This window comes from Schistocerca cancellata, chromosome 4, assembly GCF_023864275.1.
Source record: "Schistocerca cancellata isolate TAMUIC-IGC-003103 chromosome 4, iqSchCanc2.1, whole genome shotgun sequence".
NCBI classification, from domain to species: Eukaryota; Metazoa; Arthropoda; class Insecta; order Orthoptera; family Acrididae; genus Schistocerca; species Schistocerca cancellata.
This window is the reverse complement of record NC_064629.1, coordinates 637,301,195-637,321,817: the sequence shown is the minus strand read 5'-3', so window position 1 is coordinate 637,321,817 and position 20,623 is coordinate 637,301,195. Positions and strand designations below refer to the sequence as shown.

Sequence of the window (20,623 nt, the reverse complement as noted above, 5' to 3'; positions counted from 1 at the left end):
TCAGAGAAGCAATGGTTCCAAACAGCAGCATTTGCACAAATATAAATAAAATACTGCAAACTTTTACAAAATATATCTTTAATGAAATAATGTTATTTACACTTGATACTATGCGAATGACTAAAGAAACTATTCAGCATTCAGTTAATATATATTTATGATTTTTGCACAAGCATAAGATAGTTTTTGGGCCAGTTTAAAAAATTATACACTAAATTTACCTGCACAATCCTGGGCAACATACACAGTCAACTGTTCAAAGTCACTGGTTTCTCTGGTGGCCATATCCACAGCTTTCCTGAAAAAGAAGGAAATAAATTGTAACAAATAATACAATTTAATGCCATGAATTACCTCACATTAACAATTACTAAAACAGAACTTGTGGTCTGTACAGTCCAAACACTACATTTACATTAAAAATTGAACTAAACAAGATTTGCCCATGTATCAACATGCAGCTCACTTAAAAATACACTAATGTGCAAAGACCTGTTTTAACCATTAAATGGACTTAATTCAAACTCTGTCCTTATCAATTATACACTGAGGTGACAAAAGTCACGGGATAGTGATATGTACAGTCTTAGACACAAAAACTGAACGCTGACTGGCCGCCACAGAGATCAAGTCAGTCTGAGTCGATCACTTAAGGTGGCCAATAAAACTGACCGCCCCTGACAACACTAAGTCCGGCCAACTGCACAATCTGGCAACACTGTAAGATGCGGAAGTGTCAGGAGGAAGTGTTGTCTACTTCCAAGATTTGTAGTGCGAGCCTGTGGTCTAGTGGTAATCATCGTGCATTCTAAACTTATGGTCGTGTGTTCGTGTCCAACTGTATCTTTTTACCACATTTCCGCCATCATCTGAAGTTATGAGTCTGATTGAACATTGAAGATAATTCGCTTCAAATTGTACCCACCAGTAAATAACAAATACTTCCAGAAAAAATTCTGCAGGACAGCTTGTGGCTGCGTCACAATCAGAACAGTTTACGCTCGAGCGTTTCCTCACGCTGCAGCGCCTACCGGACACCAGCCAGACACCACCCACCGCCTGAAATCAGGCGCCATCCAGGTGAACGTGGCATGATGCTGCCAGTGTATGTATCAACTGTCATTTGGGAATTTGAAGTTATAGTTATCATCTTGCAGTTAAGTAATGGACTTTGCATACTTGAAACTTATGAACTATAGTTAAGAATTGTAAAATTGGGTTGCAAGTGGAAAAAGGTGTAACGTCTGCAACACAGTATTTACTTCTGTTATAATAGAGGGGTGAATGCAGAGAAAGCAGCTCTAAAGATTTGTACTGTGTGTGGAGCGAGTGCTTTTGGGAAACATACACCAAAAAAAGATTCTTGATTCAACTAAGATAGTTCTGGCACGAATGTCTTTCCACATTAGGGAATCCTGACTACTGATGTAAGTGATGGATTACCATTTAACCATCAAGCGACATTTACTTTCAACAGGCAAGGTTCACGAGTCTGGTTTAGGAATACTGCATGCTCTAATTCTAAGCAATGAGAGTCAATGGAGTGACTGTTATTGCAGTTTTGCTTTAACGTCATCAGGTCACTCACTGAGCATTCCTATGCAATACTGTTACTGGTGACGAGTAATGATGCTTTTATTGTTAACTTCCTAAAAAGAAATGACAGGCTGAACCCTACCAAAAGACTAAACTTAAGCAAAGGGAAGTGTGAACATAAGATTTTCCATCCCAGAGCTCCAAAAGTGTGTTTTGCACTACGAATTCTTCCCCAAGTGTGTGTCCACCACAGCTAGAATTTCTTGCCAACAATTGAGACACCTTTCGATCGCAGTGCAAGAAAACTGACCGACAAAACTACATCACATGTAATACTGCATGATAACACACACTGTTGATTTGAGAAACAAAACTATCCAGGAGATTGGTAGGGAAGTCATCTCTCAGGCACTTGTTCCTCCGATCATATACTCGTAAAATTTTATCTTTCCCACTCTTCATCGATCAACTGTCAAGGCAATTCATTTCTACACAAAAATGCTCTTCAAACTACACTGTCTTAATGACATCGTTAGAACCAATAGGTTCTACAGGCATAGAATTTGCAAACTACTTTAGCATTGTCAGATTGTTTTATATATTGTGAAAGAATGCACTGTTGTTGATTAATTTCTCTTGGATGATTACTGTTGTGTTCAATAAACTAATGGAAAATGCAATTAAAATATTCACTGTACTAATACAAATTACATTCAACTTACTACAGAAACATCACGATGACCATCTATCTTAATAAATCTTAATAAGATGATTGTGGCTATTTTAGCATGAATTAGTACGATATTACTGACTTTTGACTTGGAAAAGGTCTGTATTTACTTCATATTCTGTATGATACTCAAGTATTAAGAAAATGTGGCAGTTCATAGATAAAATTATGTATTCATAATAACGAAAAATGTGGGCAGAAAACAAAAGTGGCATTATGAATTTTGTAGTACCATAAGGTTTTCGCTCTGACTCTAAGGTGTACTGAAAGTAGCAAAACGAATTTTGCTCGAGCATTGTCTTATGACTCCCTTATTGAGTTTCTATCTGCCTGGTTATTGCTCTGCTACAAAAGAATTAAAAATTTGGCTTTCAGGCAAACGAAGGCAGCTTGCACCTGGTACGCAAGTACATTACCTTGGAGCTAGCAAAGAGGTGTGGCAGCTGTATCTTACTTATTGGTCCAGTAGCTGCTATGATGGATAAATCACAGCATAAGAGATGAAAGTAGTTGTATTTTCTGTGCAGAATAACTTTAGTGGACTTAAAAACATTAACTGACATCCTTATATCGCATCTCAAAAGAAAATCACTCACATTACTCAAATGAAATGACAAAATGATATCAAGTGAATTTAGCAGGATAGTTCTGTGCCATCAAGGAAGTAATTCATTGGTCACAGAGTTGCCAAACATATTCTGCATTATTGCCAGGTTTCAGTTATACTACCAGGTAGGATACCAGCTGATTTATTCTGTGAGTGACCTTGGAAGTGATTATAACTTTGTCTCAAAGTTGTGGGTGACAAGGGATGGAATATCCTCATTATATATATTCATATTTCTGTAACTAGGTTTAGCGGCTAGAACATAATTACTTGTAATACATCGATGCACTGACTCCAAACAAGATGTCATAAATTAATAACTGCAACAATTCTTTGTGTCTTACTGTCTTAATCGGACCGAAACCATGAAAGCGTATTGACCAGAGGCAATTCACAATTTTGGAGCTTCTCCAGTGGTAGATTTGGCAACGTATCTTTGCTATGCAATATTGTTATTGAGATCACTGTCACTGGCATACCCGCCAGAACATAGGAATGGCCTGACTTCTTCTTGTCAGTGTTTCTGAAGGATATTCTGCCATTGCTCGAAATGTGAAGACTTAAGGCAAATTCGAATATCCCATATGGTGAAAATCTGATGTTTCTATTCTTCCAGCTCTAACAGTTACAACAAGCGGCAAAAAAGTGCCTGTGAACCAGCAGTTATTAATGCAGTCATAATTAGTGGAATCTGACAAACTATGTCATCTGATAATTATGAAAAAATACTTTTTTCATCTGCACAGTATCGCAGTATGAACCCAGGAGTTTCGCAGGATTCCCATACTTAATTTCTTTGTGATCGTTTTCAGTGACAGTAGAGGAGGGGCAAAACCATCAGACTTGAAGTATACTTTCCCAGAGAGATTTGAATCTTTGGCTACCATTGCAGTAGCACATCCAGTGAGGTATCAAGAATGTGAGCATTCACTCATTGCTGTTTTGTTTAGGCTAGGGCAGAAAGAAGCAGGTTTCCCACAAAGTAAACAATGAGACACTGTAATTAAAACATAAAGTAACCATCTCGCAAACATAAATTTTCCAAATTGCTGTCACTTATTAAACATGAATTGTTCAGAAAATTACAACTACATCTAGTGAAACGAGTAGGTTAATGCAGCTCCAGTCTGTCACTACCACTGAGTTGCCAAACATATACGGAACAGCACTTTATATATATATATATATATATATATGTGTGTGTGTGTGTGTGTGTGTGACACTACGAATTGAAACAGACAGCCTTGTTAATCAATTAAATATGGAAGGGCATTAAAATACAGCAACGGCGGCAGATGAAAATTTGTGCCTGACCAGGTTCAAAACTGGATTCATGGTCCGAAAGAACAGACACCACACATACATGCATATACAGGGTGTTTTAGGAGGAACAGTACATAAATTAGCAGGTAGTAGTATAGAAGAACTGCATAAAAAATTACATTTAAATGTGTCTACTTTTTATTGAGTAGAGAGATACAGCTGTTAATAACCCTAACAAACTCAAAGCAAAGGCAAATGAGGACATTCAGAGTTGATTTTTGAAAACTTCCCCACCAACTTCAATGCACTTTTGACTCCTGTTGGTAACACCATGTGTAGCTCTTCTGAGGTCATCTTTGCGTTCTTTTATGAGGGCTCCACTATTCTTAATCTGTACGATCAAATCGGCTCTTGGGTTTACTTTTTCTTTGTAGACTTTGCCTTTCAATCATCCCCACAGGCAAAAATCCAAAGGGATAAGGTCCGGGGACTTTGGTGGCGAAGTAAAGCGCCCATATCTACTGATCCATCTTCCAGGAAATGTTAGGTTTGGATTATGTGTCACCTGACAACTAGAATGTGCAGGAGCCCTGTCATGCTGGAGGAACATACATATCCTTGTAGCCAAAGGAACCTCTTCCAATAATGCTGGAAGCTCATTTTCAATGAATTGTAGACAATGGGGTCCTGCAAGGATGAACAAATGAAACAAAAATGCATTGAACCCAGTTGTGTGTACTCAATAAAAATTGGACACATGTTATATGGCATTTTTCTGTAATTCATCTATACTACCACCTCCTACAACATTTACTATTCCTTCTGAAACATTCTGTATAATTATTCAGGTCTCAACATACCATTGAAAGTTTTCAGAGCTAGACACATGTCATTGTAAGAACCTTTGCAGGAATACAGTGTGGCTGCGAGCGAGTGGAATAATGGATTGGGGGCTACCACGTATGTGGTATGTGGCAAAGGCGGGAATTTGCATCTGACGAGGAGCATGTGTAGATAGGTCCTGCAGGCATGTTGGCCGTTGTGTCTCGACAGTGCAATGGTTAGCGCATCTGCCTCGTAAGCAACAGGTCCTGGTTCGAACCCTGGTCGGGCACAAATGTTCATCTGCCGCCACTGCTGTATTTCAAAGCTCTGTGACAGTGTGGATGTCTGTCATTCGATACTTAAGATACAATTGTTTTCTGAGGCAATACAGGTGATATCCGAACATTTGTCTTGTTACCAATGTCACGGGACTTCAACGGCATCCATTCATTAGTCATTGCTTTTTTTATGGTGCTAACCAATGCCATATACATGCGAATCAGATTGCAGAGCATATTTAGTCAAATAACGAATGGTCAGTATAGAAGTATTTAAGAACAGTAGAAGCAGGATTGCAGTGAACTGATCACTTATCCAAGTGCAACATAAAGTACTGTGTAGTGAGTTATTTCAGCTGCATAGCTGATGGTAATATTTGTCAAGCAATTCACTGCAGAAGTTGTTACCTGCAGTGATTACAAGTTGCTGATGTTTGTCAAGAATAGCAGAAAGTGCCTCAGGGGGAGGTGTGGGGCATCCTGGAGACCCCACTCATACAATGTGGCAAGCATATGATGTCACCAGGTCGTGTTTTATGCTTTATGCAAGTCAAAAAAGATGGCAACCAGATGTTGGCATCTGGAAAAGGCTGCTTGGATAGCAGACTCAAGGGGCACAAGATTATCCGTGGTAAAGCGACCCTCGCGGAAGCCGCCCTGACATTTAGCGAGTAGGCCACGTGACTCCAGGACCCAACCCAACCGCTGACACACCATATGTTTCGTGAACAAGCTTGAAAGTGCTGTGAGGGATAGTGATAATTTGGAACAAAAATTTAAAAAAAAATTAAAAAAAGACAAAACAGCTTTTTTAAGATGAAGGGACACAAAGAAGGTGACTGTTTTTCAAGAAGCATCTAAGTGTGCAAGCTCAAAATAATGCTGACAAAGCTGACTGCTATTTCTCTACGAATGAGCCTGCTCCAACATTTTGCGACTCTCACATTTTTTGGTGCACAGACAGTGATTGCCCATCACACAAGTGCAACAATGAAAAAGTATTCACACAGAAAGGACAAAACATATCAATGACAAGATACCTGCCTGGGTTGATATCAAGGATTTTCACGCCATAAGATGCTATTTGGGTATCACAGTACATCGATCTGCTGACATAATTACATTACATCAAAGTGGTTATATCACAGAAGTTTTACATCGATTCAGAATGGATGACTGCAAGCCAGTAAGGACTCCATTGGCAACTGAGAGCAAGTTGTATGCAACAGCTGTGAACATGGAAGATGGCACACATGACCCATTCAGAAAGTTGGATGGAGCACTGATGTACTTCACTGTCGGCACTTGACGACAAACGCTATGCAGTCAATAAGCTAAGCCAGTAAAATAACAGCCATAATTTTGTTCACTGGTAAGTGGCTAAGCAAATCCTTAGATTCAACAAATGGACCATAGACAAGAAACTGACCAAAATCATGGATAAGGAAGGTATATTCACTTTCACACATGCTGATTGGAGAAGTTCTGATGCTGATAGGAACTCATTCACAGCATACCACTTCACCTTGTCCAGATCAGCACTCACACTGAATTCACTGTAGCAGACAGCCATTGCTCTTTCATCAACTGAAGCTGAGTTACATGTGCCTCACCAAGGCAGCAAAGGAAGCAATCCACTTTTCAATGTTCACATGAAGAAAGAGGGTTAGGGAAACTGTCATACATCACCTTGTTCAATGATAGCCAGTCAGGTCGAAAGTTTGCACATAACCTAGATTTCACTCACAGCTGAAGCACATTAATATAAAATATTACTTCATACATTGAGCTTTACAAGAGTATCTCCTGAAGTTGGAATACCAGCCAACAGAAGGTATGGTGGCAGATGTACTGATTAAGGCTCTTCCTGCACTGAAGCATGAGAAATTTGTTTAAAGACATGGGCTTCAATGCTTGAGCCATAAACTTAAGACTAATTTCTTAATTTATTCCTGTCTGTAAAAACTGAGTGAGGATGTTGAGATGCAAATTTTACCACCATGTAATATCTTTGGTGCCTATAGAAGTTGCTGTGTGCATGTTTTTAAAGTCTGTTATTCTGTGGCTCTCAAGTCTGTGTTTGTTAAATGTACAGTGAGTTACGAATAAAGTTGTTCAGTATTTGTGTGTTGTGCCATAATTTTCAAACCACATTCTGACAAGAACAATGCACACAGCTCACAAAAAATGCTTTGGCAATGGCAAGCAAGACACCGGGAATCCCAAAATTAAAAAGAAAATTTAAAACATACCTTATTAGTGACTCCTCCTACAAATTACCTGAATATCTAGATTCAGGAATTTCAAATTTTTGTTAGCTACATGGCAAATAGCAGTGTTTGTTATAAAGCTGTATGACAAGTAGTAGTGTACTATAACCAGAACTCAGTCTTTATAAACGTAAAAATATTTTCTTTGAAAAATATCATTGCAGTGAAGCAAATATTAAGCTGCTGATTGCAGTTAACAATAGAATACCAACAGATTTTCAATAACATGTACAAAAATATTGAGAGGGGGGGGGGGGGGGGTAACCTGCAACCACAAGAAAATTCTTTAATTATTGCCGAATTTTATTAACAACAATTTTTAAAGCAATACTTAAGTGTAAGTAGGGTGAAGAACCTGAAAATACTGAATGCAGAATTCGTTGTGAAAACTCAGTCTACTAATAAGTGAATGACAGTTTATGAACACCTCAATTAGATTAAAATTTATGGATTAAGTTTAAATGAAAAAATTTAAAACAATTATAGAATATGATAGGAGAATTCATTAAAAACAACAGATTTTTAATATTTTAAAATATAAAATATACAACTAGATTACAATATTAACATAATAAAAGTGAAGAGGCAGCAGTGTTTTTTGAAAGTAACATCATTTTTACTAATTTACTCAATGATATTTAGAGACATAAGCATGAGCAGCATAAAGTAGTTTAGTGACAGTTCATTGTTTATACATCACACAGGTTAAGTTTCTATGATGTCTTTGTCTCAAGCTAATATATACCTTGACTTGTTCCATATCCCTGATGCTTGTCCACAATGGGATCTGTTGCAACGCAAATAACTTAACACCGCTGGGTAAAATTATGACACCTTCCTTGGTTGGCACAAGAAACCAGAGTAACAGGGAAAGTCAGTCGACTGAGCAGAAGTTACACCACGGCTGATCGCTCGTGCAGCAAACATGGCTGCAGAAGCACTGGGTTGGTTACCTCATGTTGTTGCCAAGCAAAGGAGCTAGGAGCATAAATATCATTGATGCAGCACAAAAGCAAAGACATCATGGTCTAGATGGCCACTTACTTCATATCAGATCCACTGAGTTCTTGTTGCTTTCATGATCGGAACCGATGCAATAGTAAAACATGTACCCACAGAGCCAGTATAAAGCACCCTAATTTTTAGTCAAAGGGATAACAGTCTAGCAGCCACTGTCTACAAGGAAAGGTCCTAACCCAGTCCACCTGGCGATGCAGTTCTACAGTAACCGCAGGGGTACTGCTGGCGCTAAGTCCAGTGTTGTGTACTTAGTGCCTTTCAGCTGGTTGGCCATCTGTGGGCCTACTTCCAGTTGCTGTTAGCCTTCTGCCAGCTGTTTGAGGCTAGGGCAGTGCAGCCAGGAATGTACCTATAAACCACTACTTTCAAGGGCAGGCATTCCCACTGAGGGCTTTCTTCCTCTAGAAGGACCACAGCTGGGTTCCGCACCTTCCGGTGCCTCCTGCCCTGAGCTGCAAAGCAGTGCCCAGATGGCGCGCGCACACACACACACACACACACACACACACACACACACACACACACACACACACACCGTATGTCAGTGTTCCTGCTAAGCCACTGGCATCACAGCAGGCATCCTACCACCTGCTACATCACAGCCTTCCCACCTGCTGCTTTCAGCACACGCTCAGGAGGGCATTGCCACTGTGGTGTCACCACCAGACACCACACTTGCTAGGTGGTAGCCTTTAAATCGGCCGCGGTCCGTTAGTATACGTCGGACCCGCGTGTCACCACTGTCAGTGATTGCAGACCGAGCGCCGCCACACGGCAGGTCTAGAGACACTTCCTAGCACTCGGCCCAGTTGCACAGACGACTTTGCTAGCGATGCTACACTGACAACTACGCTCTCATTTGCCGAGTCGATAGTTAGCATAGCCTTCAGCTACGTCATTTGCTACGACCTAGCAAGGCCCCATGACCAGTTTATATTGAGATTATATAATGTATCAACAAGAGCGATGTTCACCAATTGTGGATTAAAGTTAAGTATTCCAAGAGCTTCGTACTTTATTTATTAGACTCAACTCCTTTAACTGTACCAGACCTCACACCAGCCTGCGTGAGCTTAACGCGTGCATTTCGGCCTCCTCTAGCTATACGGTGTTGGCTCTTCTGCCAACACATCAGCCACAACAAAGCGTTGCATTGAGTGTTGTTGTGTGTTGTGTGACTGCTAATGATGTTTCTCTGAGCAACCGGTGGTCATCATCCTGACAAAAATTCACTGACTCAACTCAACCCTCTTACTGTACAGGTCATGCAACCCAAGCCTCGGCAGATGGATGGAACATGATTAGTAAATGAATGAAAACTGAAGTATTTGAAAGATTAACTGCTGGAACTAGATTTTACATCCTCTTGAATTTCACCTACCTGTTGCCACAACCAAGGAAATTTATGACTGGAGAACATTTTGAGTCTGACAGGTTATCAATGTTGTAAATGGATATTTTGCAGAATCACACTTCAGGGATGGAATTTAGGGTGAAAATGGTAGATAATGTACATTGTCGTAAAGAGGATTATACTGAAATGTATATGATTTTTGACTGAAGTAACTGTCTTTCACTTGCAGGTCAAGAAATTTTCATAATAACCTCATGCTTACTTAATCCCTCTTTTCTCAAGGACTCAGCAACAGAGCACATACAAGGAATTCATCTGTAAAAACATCACCTAATGTCACGTGAGTATTCACTCAGCAGTAAAATGGCAAAGTCACATGAGACATCGGGGTCACATACATAAATTGAAACCAACTGGAGCTGAATAATTTTTATGTTGTCTAATTAATGTGGCACTTGAGCCAAGTATTGGTCTGCAGAGCATTTTCCAGTGACTATGTTTTTAAAATAGAACTCTGCCTACACAAAACAGCCACCACCATGTTCTTGACATACCAACAGTCTCAAACTGTGACAGATTCTCCACTTTTGAATACACATATCTTGTTTTGAAAGTTGGTATTTTATTACTATGAAACCAAATTCTATAATTCTAACAATGTGGGTGCAGACAATGCTTAAGGAAACCTCCATCTAGTGACATTATCCCCTACATTTGATGCGAGGCTCAAACAGCTACCAGACCTGAATTTTAATACACATAGTGGAAGCCAGTCAAAAAAGAAAAAAGGTCCCAGAGAAAATATGATTTGTACACTCAGCTTTAAAAAACTACTATGGGAATTGTGAAGCAGAAAGTAAGTGTGACAAGCAGTTATTTTTATATGACAGGAATATAAAAACAAATGCAGGTAGTAGGCAGTTATTTTTTGGGTGATGAAGCACTGAGAAATTACCTCCAATACTTATCTCAACTGGAAATCTTTCATGATCACAAATCATCACACAAGGTGCTCCATGCTTCAAAATGACATCATCTACAAGGAACCTCATAATTTTCAGTCTTCAGCAGGCACAGCTTTGGTGACTGTGTAGCAGGTGAAAGAGCTAGTGTAGACTATTATTCAGTGATTACCAATTTGGTGGAATGGCACTGATGCTGGTGGAATTAGTACCAGATACCCCAGACGTAATTGCAGCACATGCTTCTGTTGCTGGCACTCCTGACTGTGACTCATAGTGTCTACAAGATCAGTAGAGACCTGGCCAGTGATACCTGCATATGAGTCTGTCTAGAGTCTTCGCAAATAACAGGTGATAGATGTTAGAGCATCATGGAAAAGTTCAGGTTAGCTGTCTGTAGATGAGCTGGGATGATGATCAACCATTTCCACCCTGTCAGACCATAGTTCCACTGATACAATGTTCCACCAATTTATTTTAATTTTACTTTGGTTACTCACTCATTCTTCAAGGCTCTACAGCTATCCGCAAAGTTAAGAGTCCACCTCTGTTCAGCAGCAATGTCATTTAATGTAGCAATGACTGAAATTGTGTCCGCTGTGTTCTGCCACAGGATTCCTTGAAAGGCAGGCAGCATCCTTGTGTTTGTGTCCATTTTTGTATACCATTGTGATGTCATACTGCTTAAGCATCAGTGCCCATATTGCCAATCACTCAATGCCTCCTTCACGTTAGTCTACAAGCATATGGAATGGTGGTCTGTCACAATGGTGAATGGTTTGCCAAGTACATACAGCCAGAACTTGTTGATAGCACAAATGGCTAGAAGGTACTCTGCCTCGATTGTAGAATAGTTTTTGTAGGACTCCAATACTCTGGAATATTAATATCTACTCTGGACCTTGAGTTTATGACTATTGTTGCCGGTGTTTGTTCAGTGCTCTGCTCACAATGAACTTGGCATTGTTTGTGTTTAGGGCTTACACATTCATATCCGGTGTGGACATTTTAGGAAGGATACGCATCCATGTTCTCAGTACCTTCCTGAATTCATACTAGAACTGCACCTACCTATACCATGTGATGAGAAGTATCTGGACACCTAGCTGAAAATGACTTACAAATTCATGGCACCCTCCATCAGCAATGTTGGAATTCAATAGGGTGTTGGCCCACCATTAGCCTTGATGGCAGCTTGCACTCTTGCAGGCATACATTCAGTCAGGTGCTGGGAGGTTTCTTGGGGAATGGCAGCCCATTCTTCACAGAGTGCTGCACCAAAGAGAGATATCGATGTCAGTCAGTGAGGCCTGGCATGAAGTCTGTGTTCCAAACCATCCCAAAGGTGTTCTATAGGATTCACGTCAGAACTCTGAGCAGGCCAGTCCATTGCAGGGATGTTATTGTCATGTAACCACTCTGCCATAGGCCGTGCATTATGAACAGGTGCTCGAACATGTTGAAACATGCAATCGCCATCCCCGAATTGCTCTTGAACAGTGGGAAGCAAGAAGGTGCTTAAAACACCAATGTAGGCCTGTGCTGTGATACTGCTAGACAAAACAAGGAGTGCAAGATACCTCCATGATAAACACGACTACACCATAAAACCACCACCTATGAATTTCACTGATGGCACTACACATGCTGGCAGATGATGTTCACCAGGCATTTGCCATACCCACACCCTGCCATCAGATCGCCACATTGTGTACCATGATTTGTCACGCCACAGAACATTTTCCCACTGTTTAATCGTCCAATGTTTACGCTCATTACACCACGTGAGGCACCATTTGGCATTTACTGGTGTGATGTGTGGCTTATGAGCAACCGCTTGACCATGAAACCCATGTTTCCTCACCTCCTGCCTAACTGTTATAGTACTTGCAGTGAATCCTGATGCAGTTTGGAATTCCTGTGTGATGGACTGGGTAGATGTCTGCCTGTTACACATTATGACCCTCTTCAACTGTCGGCGGTCTCTGTCAGTCAACAGACGAGGTCACCCTATATGCTTTTGTGCCGTACGTGTCCCTTCACGTTTCCACTTCACTATCACATTGGAAACAAAGGACTTTGGGATATTTAGGAGTGTGGAAATCTTGCATACAGATGTATGACACAAGTGACAATCACCTGACCACGTTCGAAGTCCGTGAGCTAGACGGAGTGCCCCATTCTGCTCTCTCACGATGTCTAATGACTACGTAGGTCATCGATATGGAGTACCTGGCAGTAGGTGGCAGCACAATGCACCAAATATGAAAAACGTATGTTTTCTGATCACACAGTGTATAACATTTAGCGTCACTGTATAGTTCTGTCTAAGCATTCTTGTCATAGAATGCCAAGACCTGCAAAAGATATTAAGAGCCTCCTTAAGAGCAGGCAAAAATCTTTTTTGCACCTCATTCCACAAAAATTTGCCATCTCCCTGAAGTACTTTTTGCAAGGGACATGTCTTGGTATAGAAGTACTTTTATGAATCGCTGGTAGTACTAGCACATTCCAAGAAAACATCCCACATCACGAATGTGCTGAGTAGGAAAATCTATGACTGCTCTTATTTTCTCTGGGTTGGAACTGACTTCAGCACCACTCACCACGTGTCCCAAAACTTTTATTTCTTGAGTGGCACCATTCTGTTCAACTACTCCTGGTACTCCTTTGTTGCCTTGGGCAGAATTATAATGTGATTGGCAAACCTCATAATTTGTATTTTTTCTCCATGAACTTTGATTCAGTTACCACATTACTCCTTCGATTCCTTCACAGGTTGCTCACTACACTCATTCAACAGCTTTATACTGATTCAGTAACATAGGATAGGCTACAACCCAGTCTAAATCTGTTCTCAATTACTGTCTCCCTTTCACGACCCCCAACTACCATAACTGCAGTTTGATTTCTGTACAAGTTGTAGGTAACTTTTCATTACCTATATTTTTTCAGCGCTACCTTCAGAATTCCAAAAAGTGCATTCCAATCCACATTATGAAAAGCTTTACCTGGCTCTACAAATGCTATAAACATATGAAACTTCCTGGCAGATTACTCGGTCTAGCACACAGTTTCAATTTGCCAGGAAGTTTCATATCAGCGCACTCTCCACTGCAGAGTGAAAATCTCATTCTGGCTATAAACACAGGTTTGTCATTCTTCAGTCAAACTTCTAAAATAAGTAGTATGGAACAACATTTCTTCTTGAGGTTCCTACAATTCTTCGCAACCCCAAATGATCTTTCCCAAGGCCAGCTTTTACCAGTTTTTCCAGCCTTCTATAATCAATTTGTGTCAGTAATTTGAAATCATGGCTTCCAACACTAGTGGTGGTTTGGTAATAGTCACAAAAGTATACAATTTTTGTGCTGAGTCAGGTACAAGATTGTACGTAAAAATTAGTCTATGAATTATAAAGAGTCAGCTAGAGGAAACTTACGCAGTTCAGCTGTATTTCAAATTTAGCTTTGCTGTCAGCCAGTTTATGGTACACAATCAGAGAATTTGATAGTAATATTACTTGCCTATTTCTGAGATGAACCCGATTTTAATTAAAAATAGCCAAGGTATTTTTTCCCTTCGTGTACTGTCATTATTTACATCAGTACTCTGAATTACTAACAGCAAATTTCAGCCGAACATATGTAGACTCCCTCACAAAGAGCCTAGTCATCCATGGTACATTTATTTGTTCCACCAGTGAATCTATCAACACCTACACCAACACTCTTACCCAGCTCCCCTCCCCTCCTCCCCTGTAAATACTTAACAGATCTTACACACAAATAAATTTCCCTGCCAGTACCCTCCTCTCACTCCAACTAGTGCCGCACCCTCTTCCAAAATCAAAAACTTAGAAGTACTCTTCTTGTATGCAGTACCAGCCAGGTCAACAACGTCTCGATACTTTACTCTGTGAAGGTCATGACTTCCTGAAGCTGAGCCCTGAAATAAGATCACAGCTCCCAATCCTATCCACACCACCAGCTGTAGCCTTCTGCCACCCTCCTAACCTCTGTAATATCGTTGTCAAACCATGTGACAGTCCCAGACCATTATCCCTAACCCCACAATTGTTCCTTCACTACACTGCATTTTATATATGAACGATGATCACCATGATGTCTAAGTGTATAAATGAAATCAGTGTCCAGTTGTTGAGCATGCTCTGCAGTGTGACTTACGCGACCGGAGTGCCCAATACACCACACTAACTATTTGCATCTCTGAGCTCCTTATATGGAAACTTCTTTCCCAACATATCCCTCCATCCAACAACCACCCTTCTGGACACACACACACACACACACACACACACACACACACACACACACACACACACAAATTATTTTATTAATTCCTTTTTTACCTAAAAAATACACTCTTTCCCCCACCCCATTCTTTCTCTGTCCCCATTTTAGTTTTTAATTTCATTATTCGTTTGATTTCTCACTTCTCCTCTTATATCATCCTTTTTCTTCTCACTCTGTCCTTATATAACTTAAGTTTCCATAATGCTTACCAATATACTATCTTTGGTTTCCTACTCTCTTTGACACTTCCCCCTTTTACAGTATCTTTGTTTTCCATCATCCTCACAACACATTGGTCCATCTCATCATGGGGCATGAGTGGCCTGCTGCTCCTTTCTAACTTTCCCCCAACCTATCTACCTTGCATAAATGTGTGTATCAAAAGCACTGTTATTTCACCTCCTAAAGACAATTGTTGGAGGGCCATCTCTGTAATTTTAAAGCGTAGGAATTACATATACCTGTAACTGTGACAGGAGAGTTCTTGGGTGATCCATGGTTAGGTAGAAGCAGTTTTCCTGATATAGTATGAGATGCTGACATATCAGTAATCAATATTTATGCTTCTTTTCAAATATGCCAGGTGATTTCACAATATAACTTACAATCTATTATTAAAAAAATAGTAGTTGTTGTTGTGGTCTTCAGTCCTGAGACTGGTTTGATGCAGCTCTCCATGCTACTCTATCCTGTGCAAGCTTCATCATCTCCCAGTACCTACTGCAACCTACATCCTTCTGAATCTGCTTATTGTATTCATCTCTTGTTCTCCCTCTACGATTTCTACCCTCTACGCTGCCCTCCAATGCTAAATTTGTGAACCCTCGATGCCTCAGAACACGTCCTACCAACCGATCCCTTCTTCTGGTCAGGTTGTGCCACAAACTTCTCTTCTCCCCAATCCTATTCAATACTTCCTCATTAGTTATGTGATCTACCCATCTAACCTTCAGCATTCTTCTATAGCACCACATCTCGAAAGCTTCTTTTCTCTTCTTGTCCAAACTATTTATTGTCCATGTTTCACTTCCAGACATGGCTACACTCCATACAAATACTCTCAGAAACGACTTCCTGACATTTAAATCAATACTCGATGTTAACAAATTTCTCTTCTTCAGAAACGCTTTCCTTGCCATTGCCAGTCTACATTGTATATCCTCTCTACTTCGACCATCATCAGTTATTTTGCTCCCCAAGTAGCAAAACTCCTTGACTACTTTAAGCGTCTCATTTCCTAATCTAATACCCTCAGCATCACCCAACTTAATTCGACTACATTCCATTATCCTTGTTTTGCTTTTGTTGATGTTCATCTTATATCCTCCTTTCAAGACACTATCCATTCCGTTCAACTGCTCTTCCAAGTCGTTTGCTGTCTCTGAGAGAATTACAATGTCATCGGCGAACCTCAAAGTTTTTATTTGTTCTCCATGGATTTTAATACCTATTCCGAATTTTTCTTTTGTTTCCTTTACTGCTTGCTCAGTATACAGACTGAACAACATCGGGGAGAGGCTACAACCCTGTCTCACTCCCTTCCCAACCACTGCTTCCCTTTCATGTCCCTCGACTCTTATAACTGCCATCTGGTTTCTGTACAAATTGTAAATAGCTTTCCGCTCCCTGTATTTTACCCCTGCCACCTTCAGAATTTGAAAGAGAGTATCCCAGTCAACATTGTCAAAAGCTTTCTCTAAGTCTACAAATGCTAGGAACGTAGGTTTGTCTTTCCTTAATCTAGCTTCTAAGATAAGTCGTAGGGTCAGTATTGCCTCATGTGTTCCAATATTTCTAAGGAATCCAAACTGATCTTCCCCAAGGTAGGCTTCTACTAGTTTTTCCATTCATCTGTAAAGAATTCGTGTTAGTATTTTGCTGCTGTGACTTATTAAACTGATAGTTCGGTAATTTTCACATCTGTCAACACCTGCTTTCTTTGGGATTGGAATTATTATATTCTTCTTGAAGTCTGAGGGTATTTCGCCTGTCTCATACATCTCGCTCACCAGATGGTAGAGTTTTGTCAGGACTGGCTCTCCCAAGGCTGTCAGTAGTTCTAATGGAATGTTGTCTACTCCTGGAGCTTTTTTGCTACTCAGGTCTTTCAGTGCTCTGTCAAACTCTTGACACAGAATCATATCTCCCATTTCATCTTCATCTACATCCTCTTCCATTTCCATAATATTATCCTCAAGAACATCACCCTTGTATAGATCCTCTATATACTCCTTCCACCTTTCTGCTTTCCCTTCTTTGCTTAGAACTGGGTTTCCATCTGAGCTCTTGATATTCATACAAGTGGCTCTTTTCTCCAAAGGTCTCTCTAATTTTCCTGTAGGCAGTATCTATCTAACCCCTAGTGAGATAAGCCTCTACATCCTTACATTTGTCCTCTAGCCATCCCTGCTTAGCCATTTTGCACTTCCTGTCGATCTCATTTTTGAGACGTTTGTATTCCTTTTTACCTGCTTCACTTACTGCATTTTTATATTTTCTCCTTTCATCAATTAAATTCAATATTTCTTCTGTTACCCAAAGATTTCTACTAGCCCTCGTCTTTTTACCTACTTGCTCCTCTGCTGCCTTCACCACTTCATCGCTCAAAGCTACCCATTCTTCTTCTACTGTATTTCTTTCCCCCATTCCTGTCAATTGTTCCCTTATGCTCTCCCTGAAACTCTGTACAACCTCTGGTTCTTTCAGTTTATCCAGGTCCTATCTCCTTAACTCCCGCAGGAATTAAAAAAGTTATTCCATTGTTACTTCCTATTTCTCCTCTATTTGCATGTAATCTCCTTCACTAACATCTTCAAACTTCTCTCCTTCCCTCCTGTAAGTATGAGGGGTGTTTGAGAAGTCCGAGAGATGGCACCACCGGCGCATATCGAGGTCATGTTTACTTAGTAGAATCTTTGGAAAGAACGCACACCAAGTTTCAGCCATATTGGTCTATTTCTTTGTGTTTGGCATTTGTGTGAATCAAGGAAATTGAGTGATTGCCAAAAAATGGACGAAAAAGAATTTTGTATGGTGACTGAAATGAAATGATCGTATGGCATTGTTGGCCGGGAGGCCCCATTCAGGGGAGTAAACATTACTTTATGAAAGGTAAAACGCCTCAGGAAGCTAAAGAGAAGCTTGATAGACATTACAGTGATTCTGCACCTTCAATTAGAACAGTTTATAAGTAGTTTCAAAATTTTTGGAGTGGCCATATTGGCACAAGTGATACTGAACGTTCTGGACGCCCTGTGGAGGTTAAAACTCCATAGATCATTAATAAAATCCATGATATGGTGATGGATGACAGAAGAGTTAAGGGGTGAGAGATAGATAGTGCTGTGGGCATCTCGAATGAATGGGTACATAATATTTTGCATAAACATATGGACATGAGAAAGCTATCCACAAGATGGATTCCGCGATTGCTAACGCTTTACCAAAAACGAAATCATGTGAAGTGTTGCAAGGATGGTTTGCAGCTGTTCAGGAAGAATCTGCAGGACTTGAAGCGTCGTTTCGACACTGTGGATGAAACATGGATACATTACTATACTCCTGAGACCAAACAAAAATCTAAACAATGGGTTACCAAGGGAGAATCTGCACCAAAAAAGGCGAAGATCATTCCTTCGGTTGGAAAGGTTATGGCGACTGTCTTTTGGGATTTGCAAAGGATAATCCTGATCGACTACCTGGAAAAGGGCAAAACTATTACAGGTCAATATTATTCATCGTTATTGGACCGTTTGAAAACCTAGCTGCAAGAAAAATGCCAGTGATTGGACCGCAAAAAAGTCCTTTGCCGTCGCAGCAATGCACCAGCACACACCTCAGCAGTTGTGGTCACAAAATTAATGGAAACAGGATTCCAACTCGTTTCACGGCCCCCCTATTCTCCAGACTTGGCTCCCTCGGACTACTATTTGTTCCCCAATTTGAAGAAAAAATGGCTGGCGGGACAAAGATTTTATTCAAATGGGGAGGTGATTGCAGCAACTAATAGCTATTTTTCAGACTTGGACAATTCCTGTTATTTGGAATGGATCAACAAAATAGAACAGCAATGGACAAAGTGTATAAGTCAAAAAGGAGACTATGTCAAAAAATAAAAAAGGTTTACCCCAAACATGTAAGTAGTTTTTATTTTTGCACAGACTTTTCAAATGCCCCTCGTTATCTACATTGTGACTTTTTCCTTCTATGTCTTGCCTTTTGGTTGTCACAGGGCAGAGCAGGCCAGAACATACCAAATGTGGCATTTTCTACCTCTCTTGTTTGCTACCTTATTAGTTTCATAAATTTGCAATTTTTTTAGCAATACAGGGGAACAGTGAAGTTTAGATGGGTATATTAGGTAAATGATGACAAAGTAGTGAATCAAGCTGGGGAGAAATGAAATATATGCACAACAAAAGGAAGGCATCGGTTGATAGGATGCATCCTGAGGCATCAAGGAATCATCAGTCTGGTAATGGAGAGCGTAAAGGGTAAAAACTGTAGAGGGGGACCAAGAACCAACTACAACAAGCAAGTTCAAATGGACGTAGTTTGCAGCAGTTGGTCAGAGATGAAGGTGCTTGCTCAGGAGAGACTAGTGCAGAGAGCTGCATCGAACAAGCTCAAGTGCCCACCTTTGGGGTGCTGGGCATCCACAGGCTGAGGTGGGCAAAAAGTTCACATCCAGTCACTAAAGGAGATGAATGCTAAATTGGATGATCAAGTGCCTTAGTCAAGCAGTTGTGGGCAGGAGTAGGTACATGCCTTCTGGCAGGTAGCCTACCACCTACATTGTCTCTGTGGGCACCCAGACCCCATGGGGAAACATTTGCTGAGCCTGCTTTAGATTTCACACACAATAAAGAAGGGGAGATGCTCAACAAATCAAGATGTTTACAACAACACGTTCCTTCACATTACATCCAATCTGCTTCAACCAAAACTGCTACATGTAACGTCAGCCCAACCCACAACAAAATAATCAGGTTTAAGGGTCTGTGCCTCAATTGGTAAAAACAGAAACCTTATAGGATCACTTAGTTGTCTGCCTGCCTGCCTGCCTTAACACCAGACTAGTGGTATCAAGTCAAAATTTATGTCACATACTAAGGTCTACACTCCCTTGGTGGTGTCAAAAATTTTAGATTCTAAGTCAGTATAATCAAAAGATACAGCTATGTATGTCACATACTTTGATATTCAGAAAGCCAATCATCAAAACTGATAGATGAACTACCTATACATATAACAGTTCTGATGGTCTAACAGTAAAGCATGTGCCTGGAAACAGAGATATTGTGGGATCGACTCTCGGTCGGACTACCGATTTTTCAGTCTTTGTTTTAACCTAGCTTCACCTGTCGATGACGTGAGGACTCACCTGAAACAACATGTAGTTTGGATTCTGCATTAAACTGTAGGACCCCTTTCCCCTGTTAGATAAGTGGGGTAGAATAGGG

General features: G+C 40.4%; 1 protein-coding gene across 2 annotated transcripts in view; it reads right to left on the bottom strand.

The window, feature by feature from the left end:
- LOC126183772 (cysteine protease ATG4C) overlaps window positions 1-20,623 on the bottom strand; it is an 81,469-nt gene that overhangs the window by 26,946 nt on the left and 33,900 nt on the right. For both annotated transcript variants that reach the window (XM_049926006.1, XM_049926007.1), the window contains one exon: window positions 222-298. In XM_049926006.1, coding sequence (XP_049781963.1) covers window positions 222-298 — 77 coding nt within the window. The remainder of the gene's footprint in view (window positions 1-221; window positions 299-20,623) is intronic.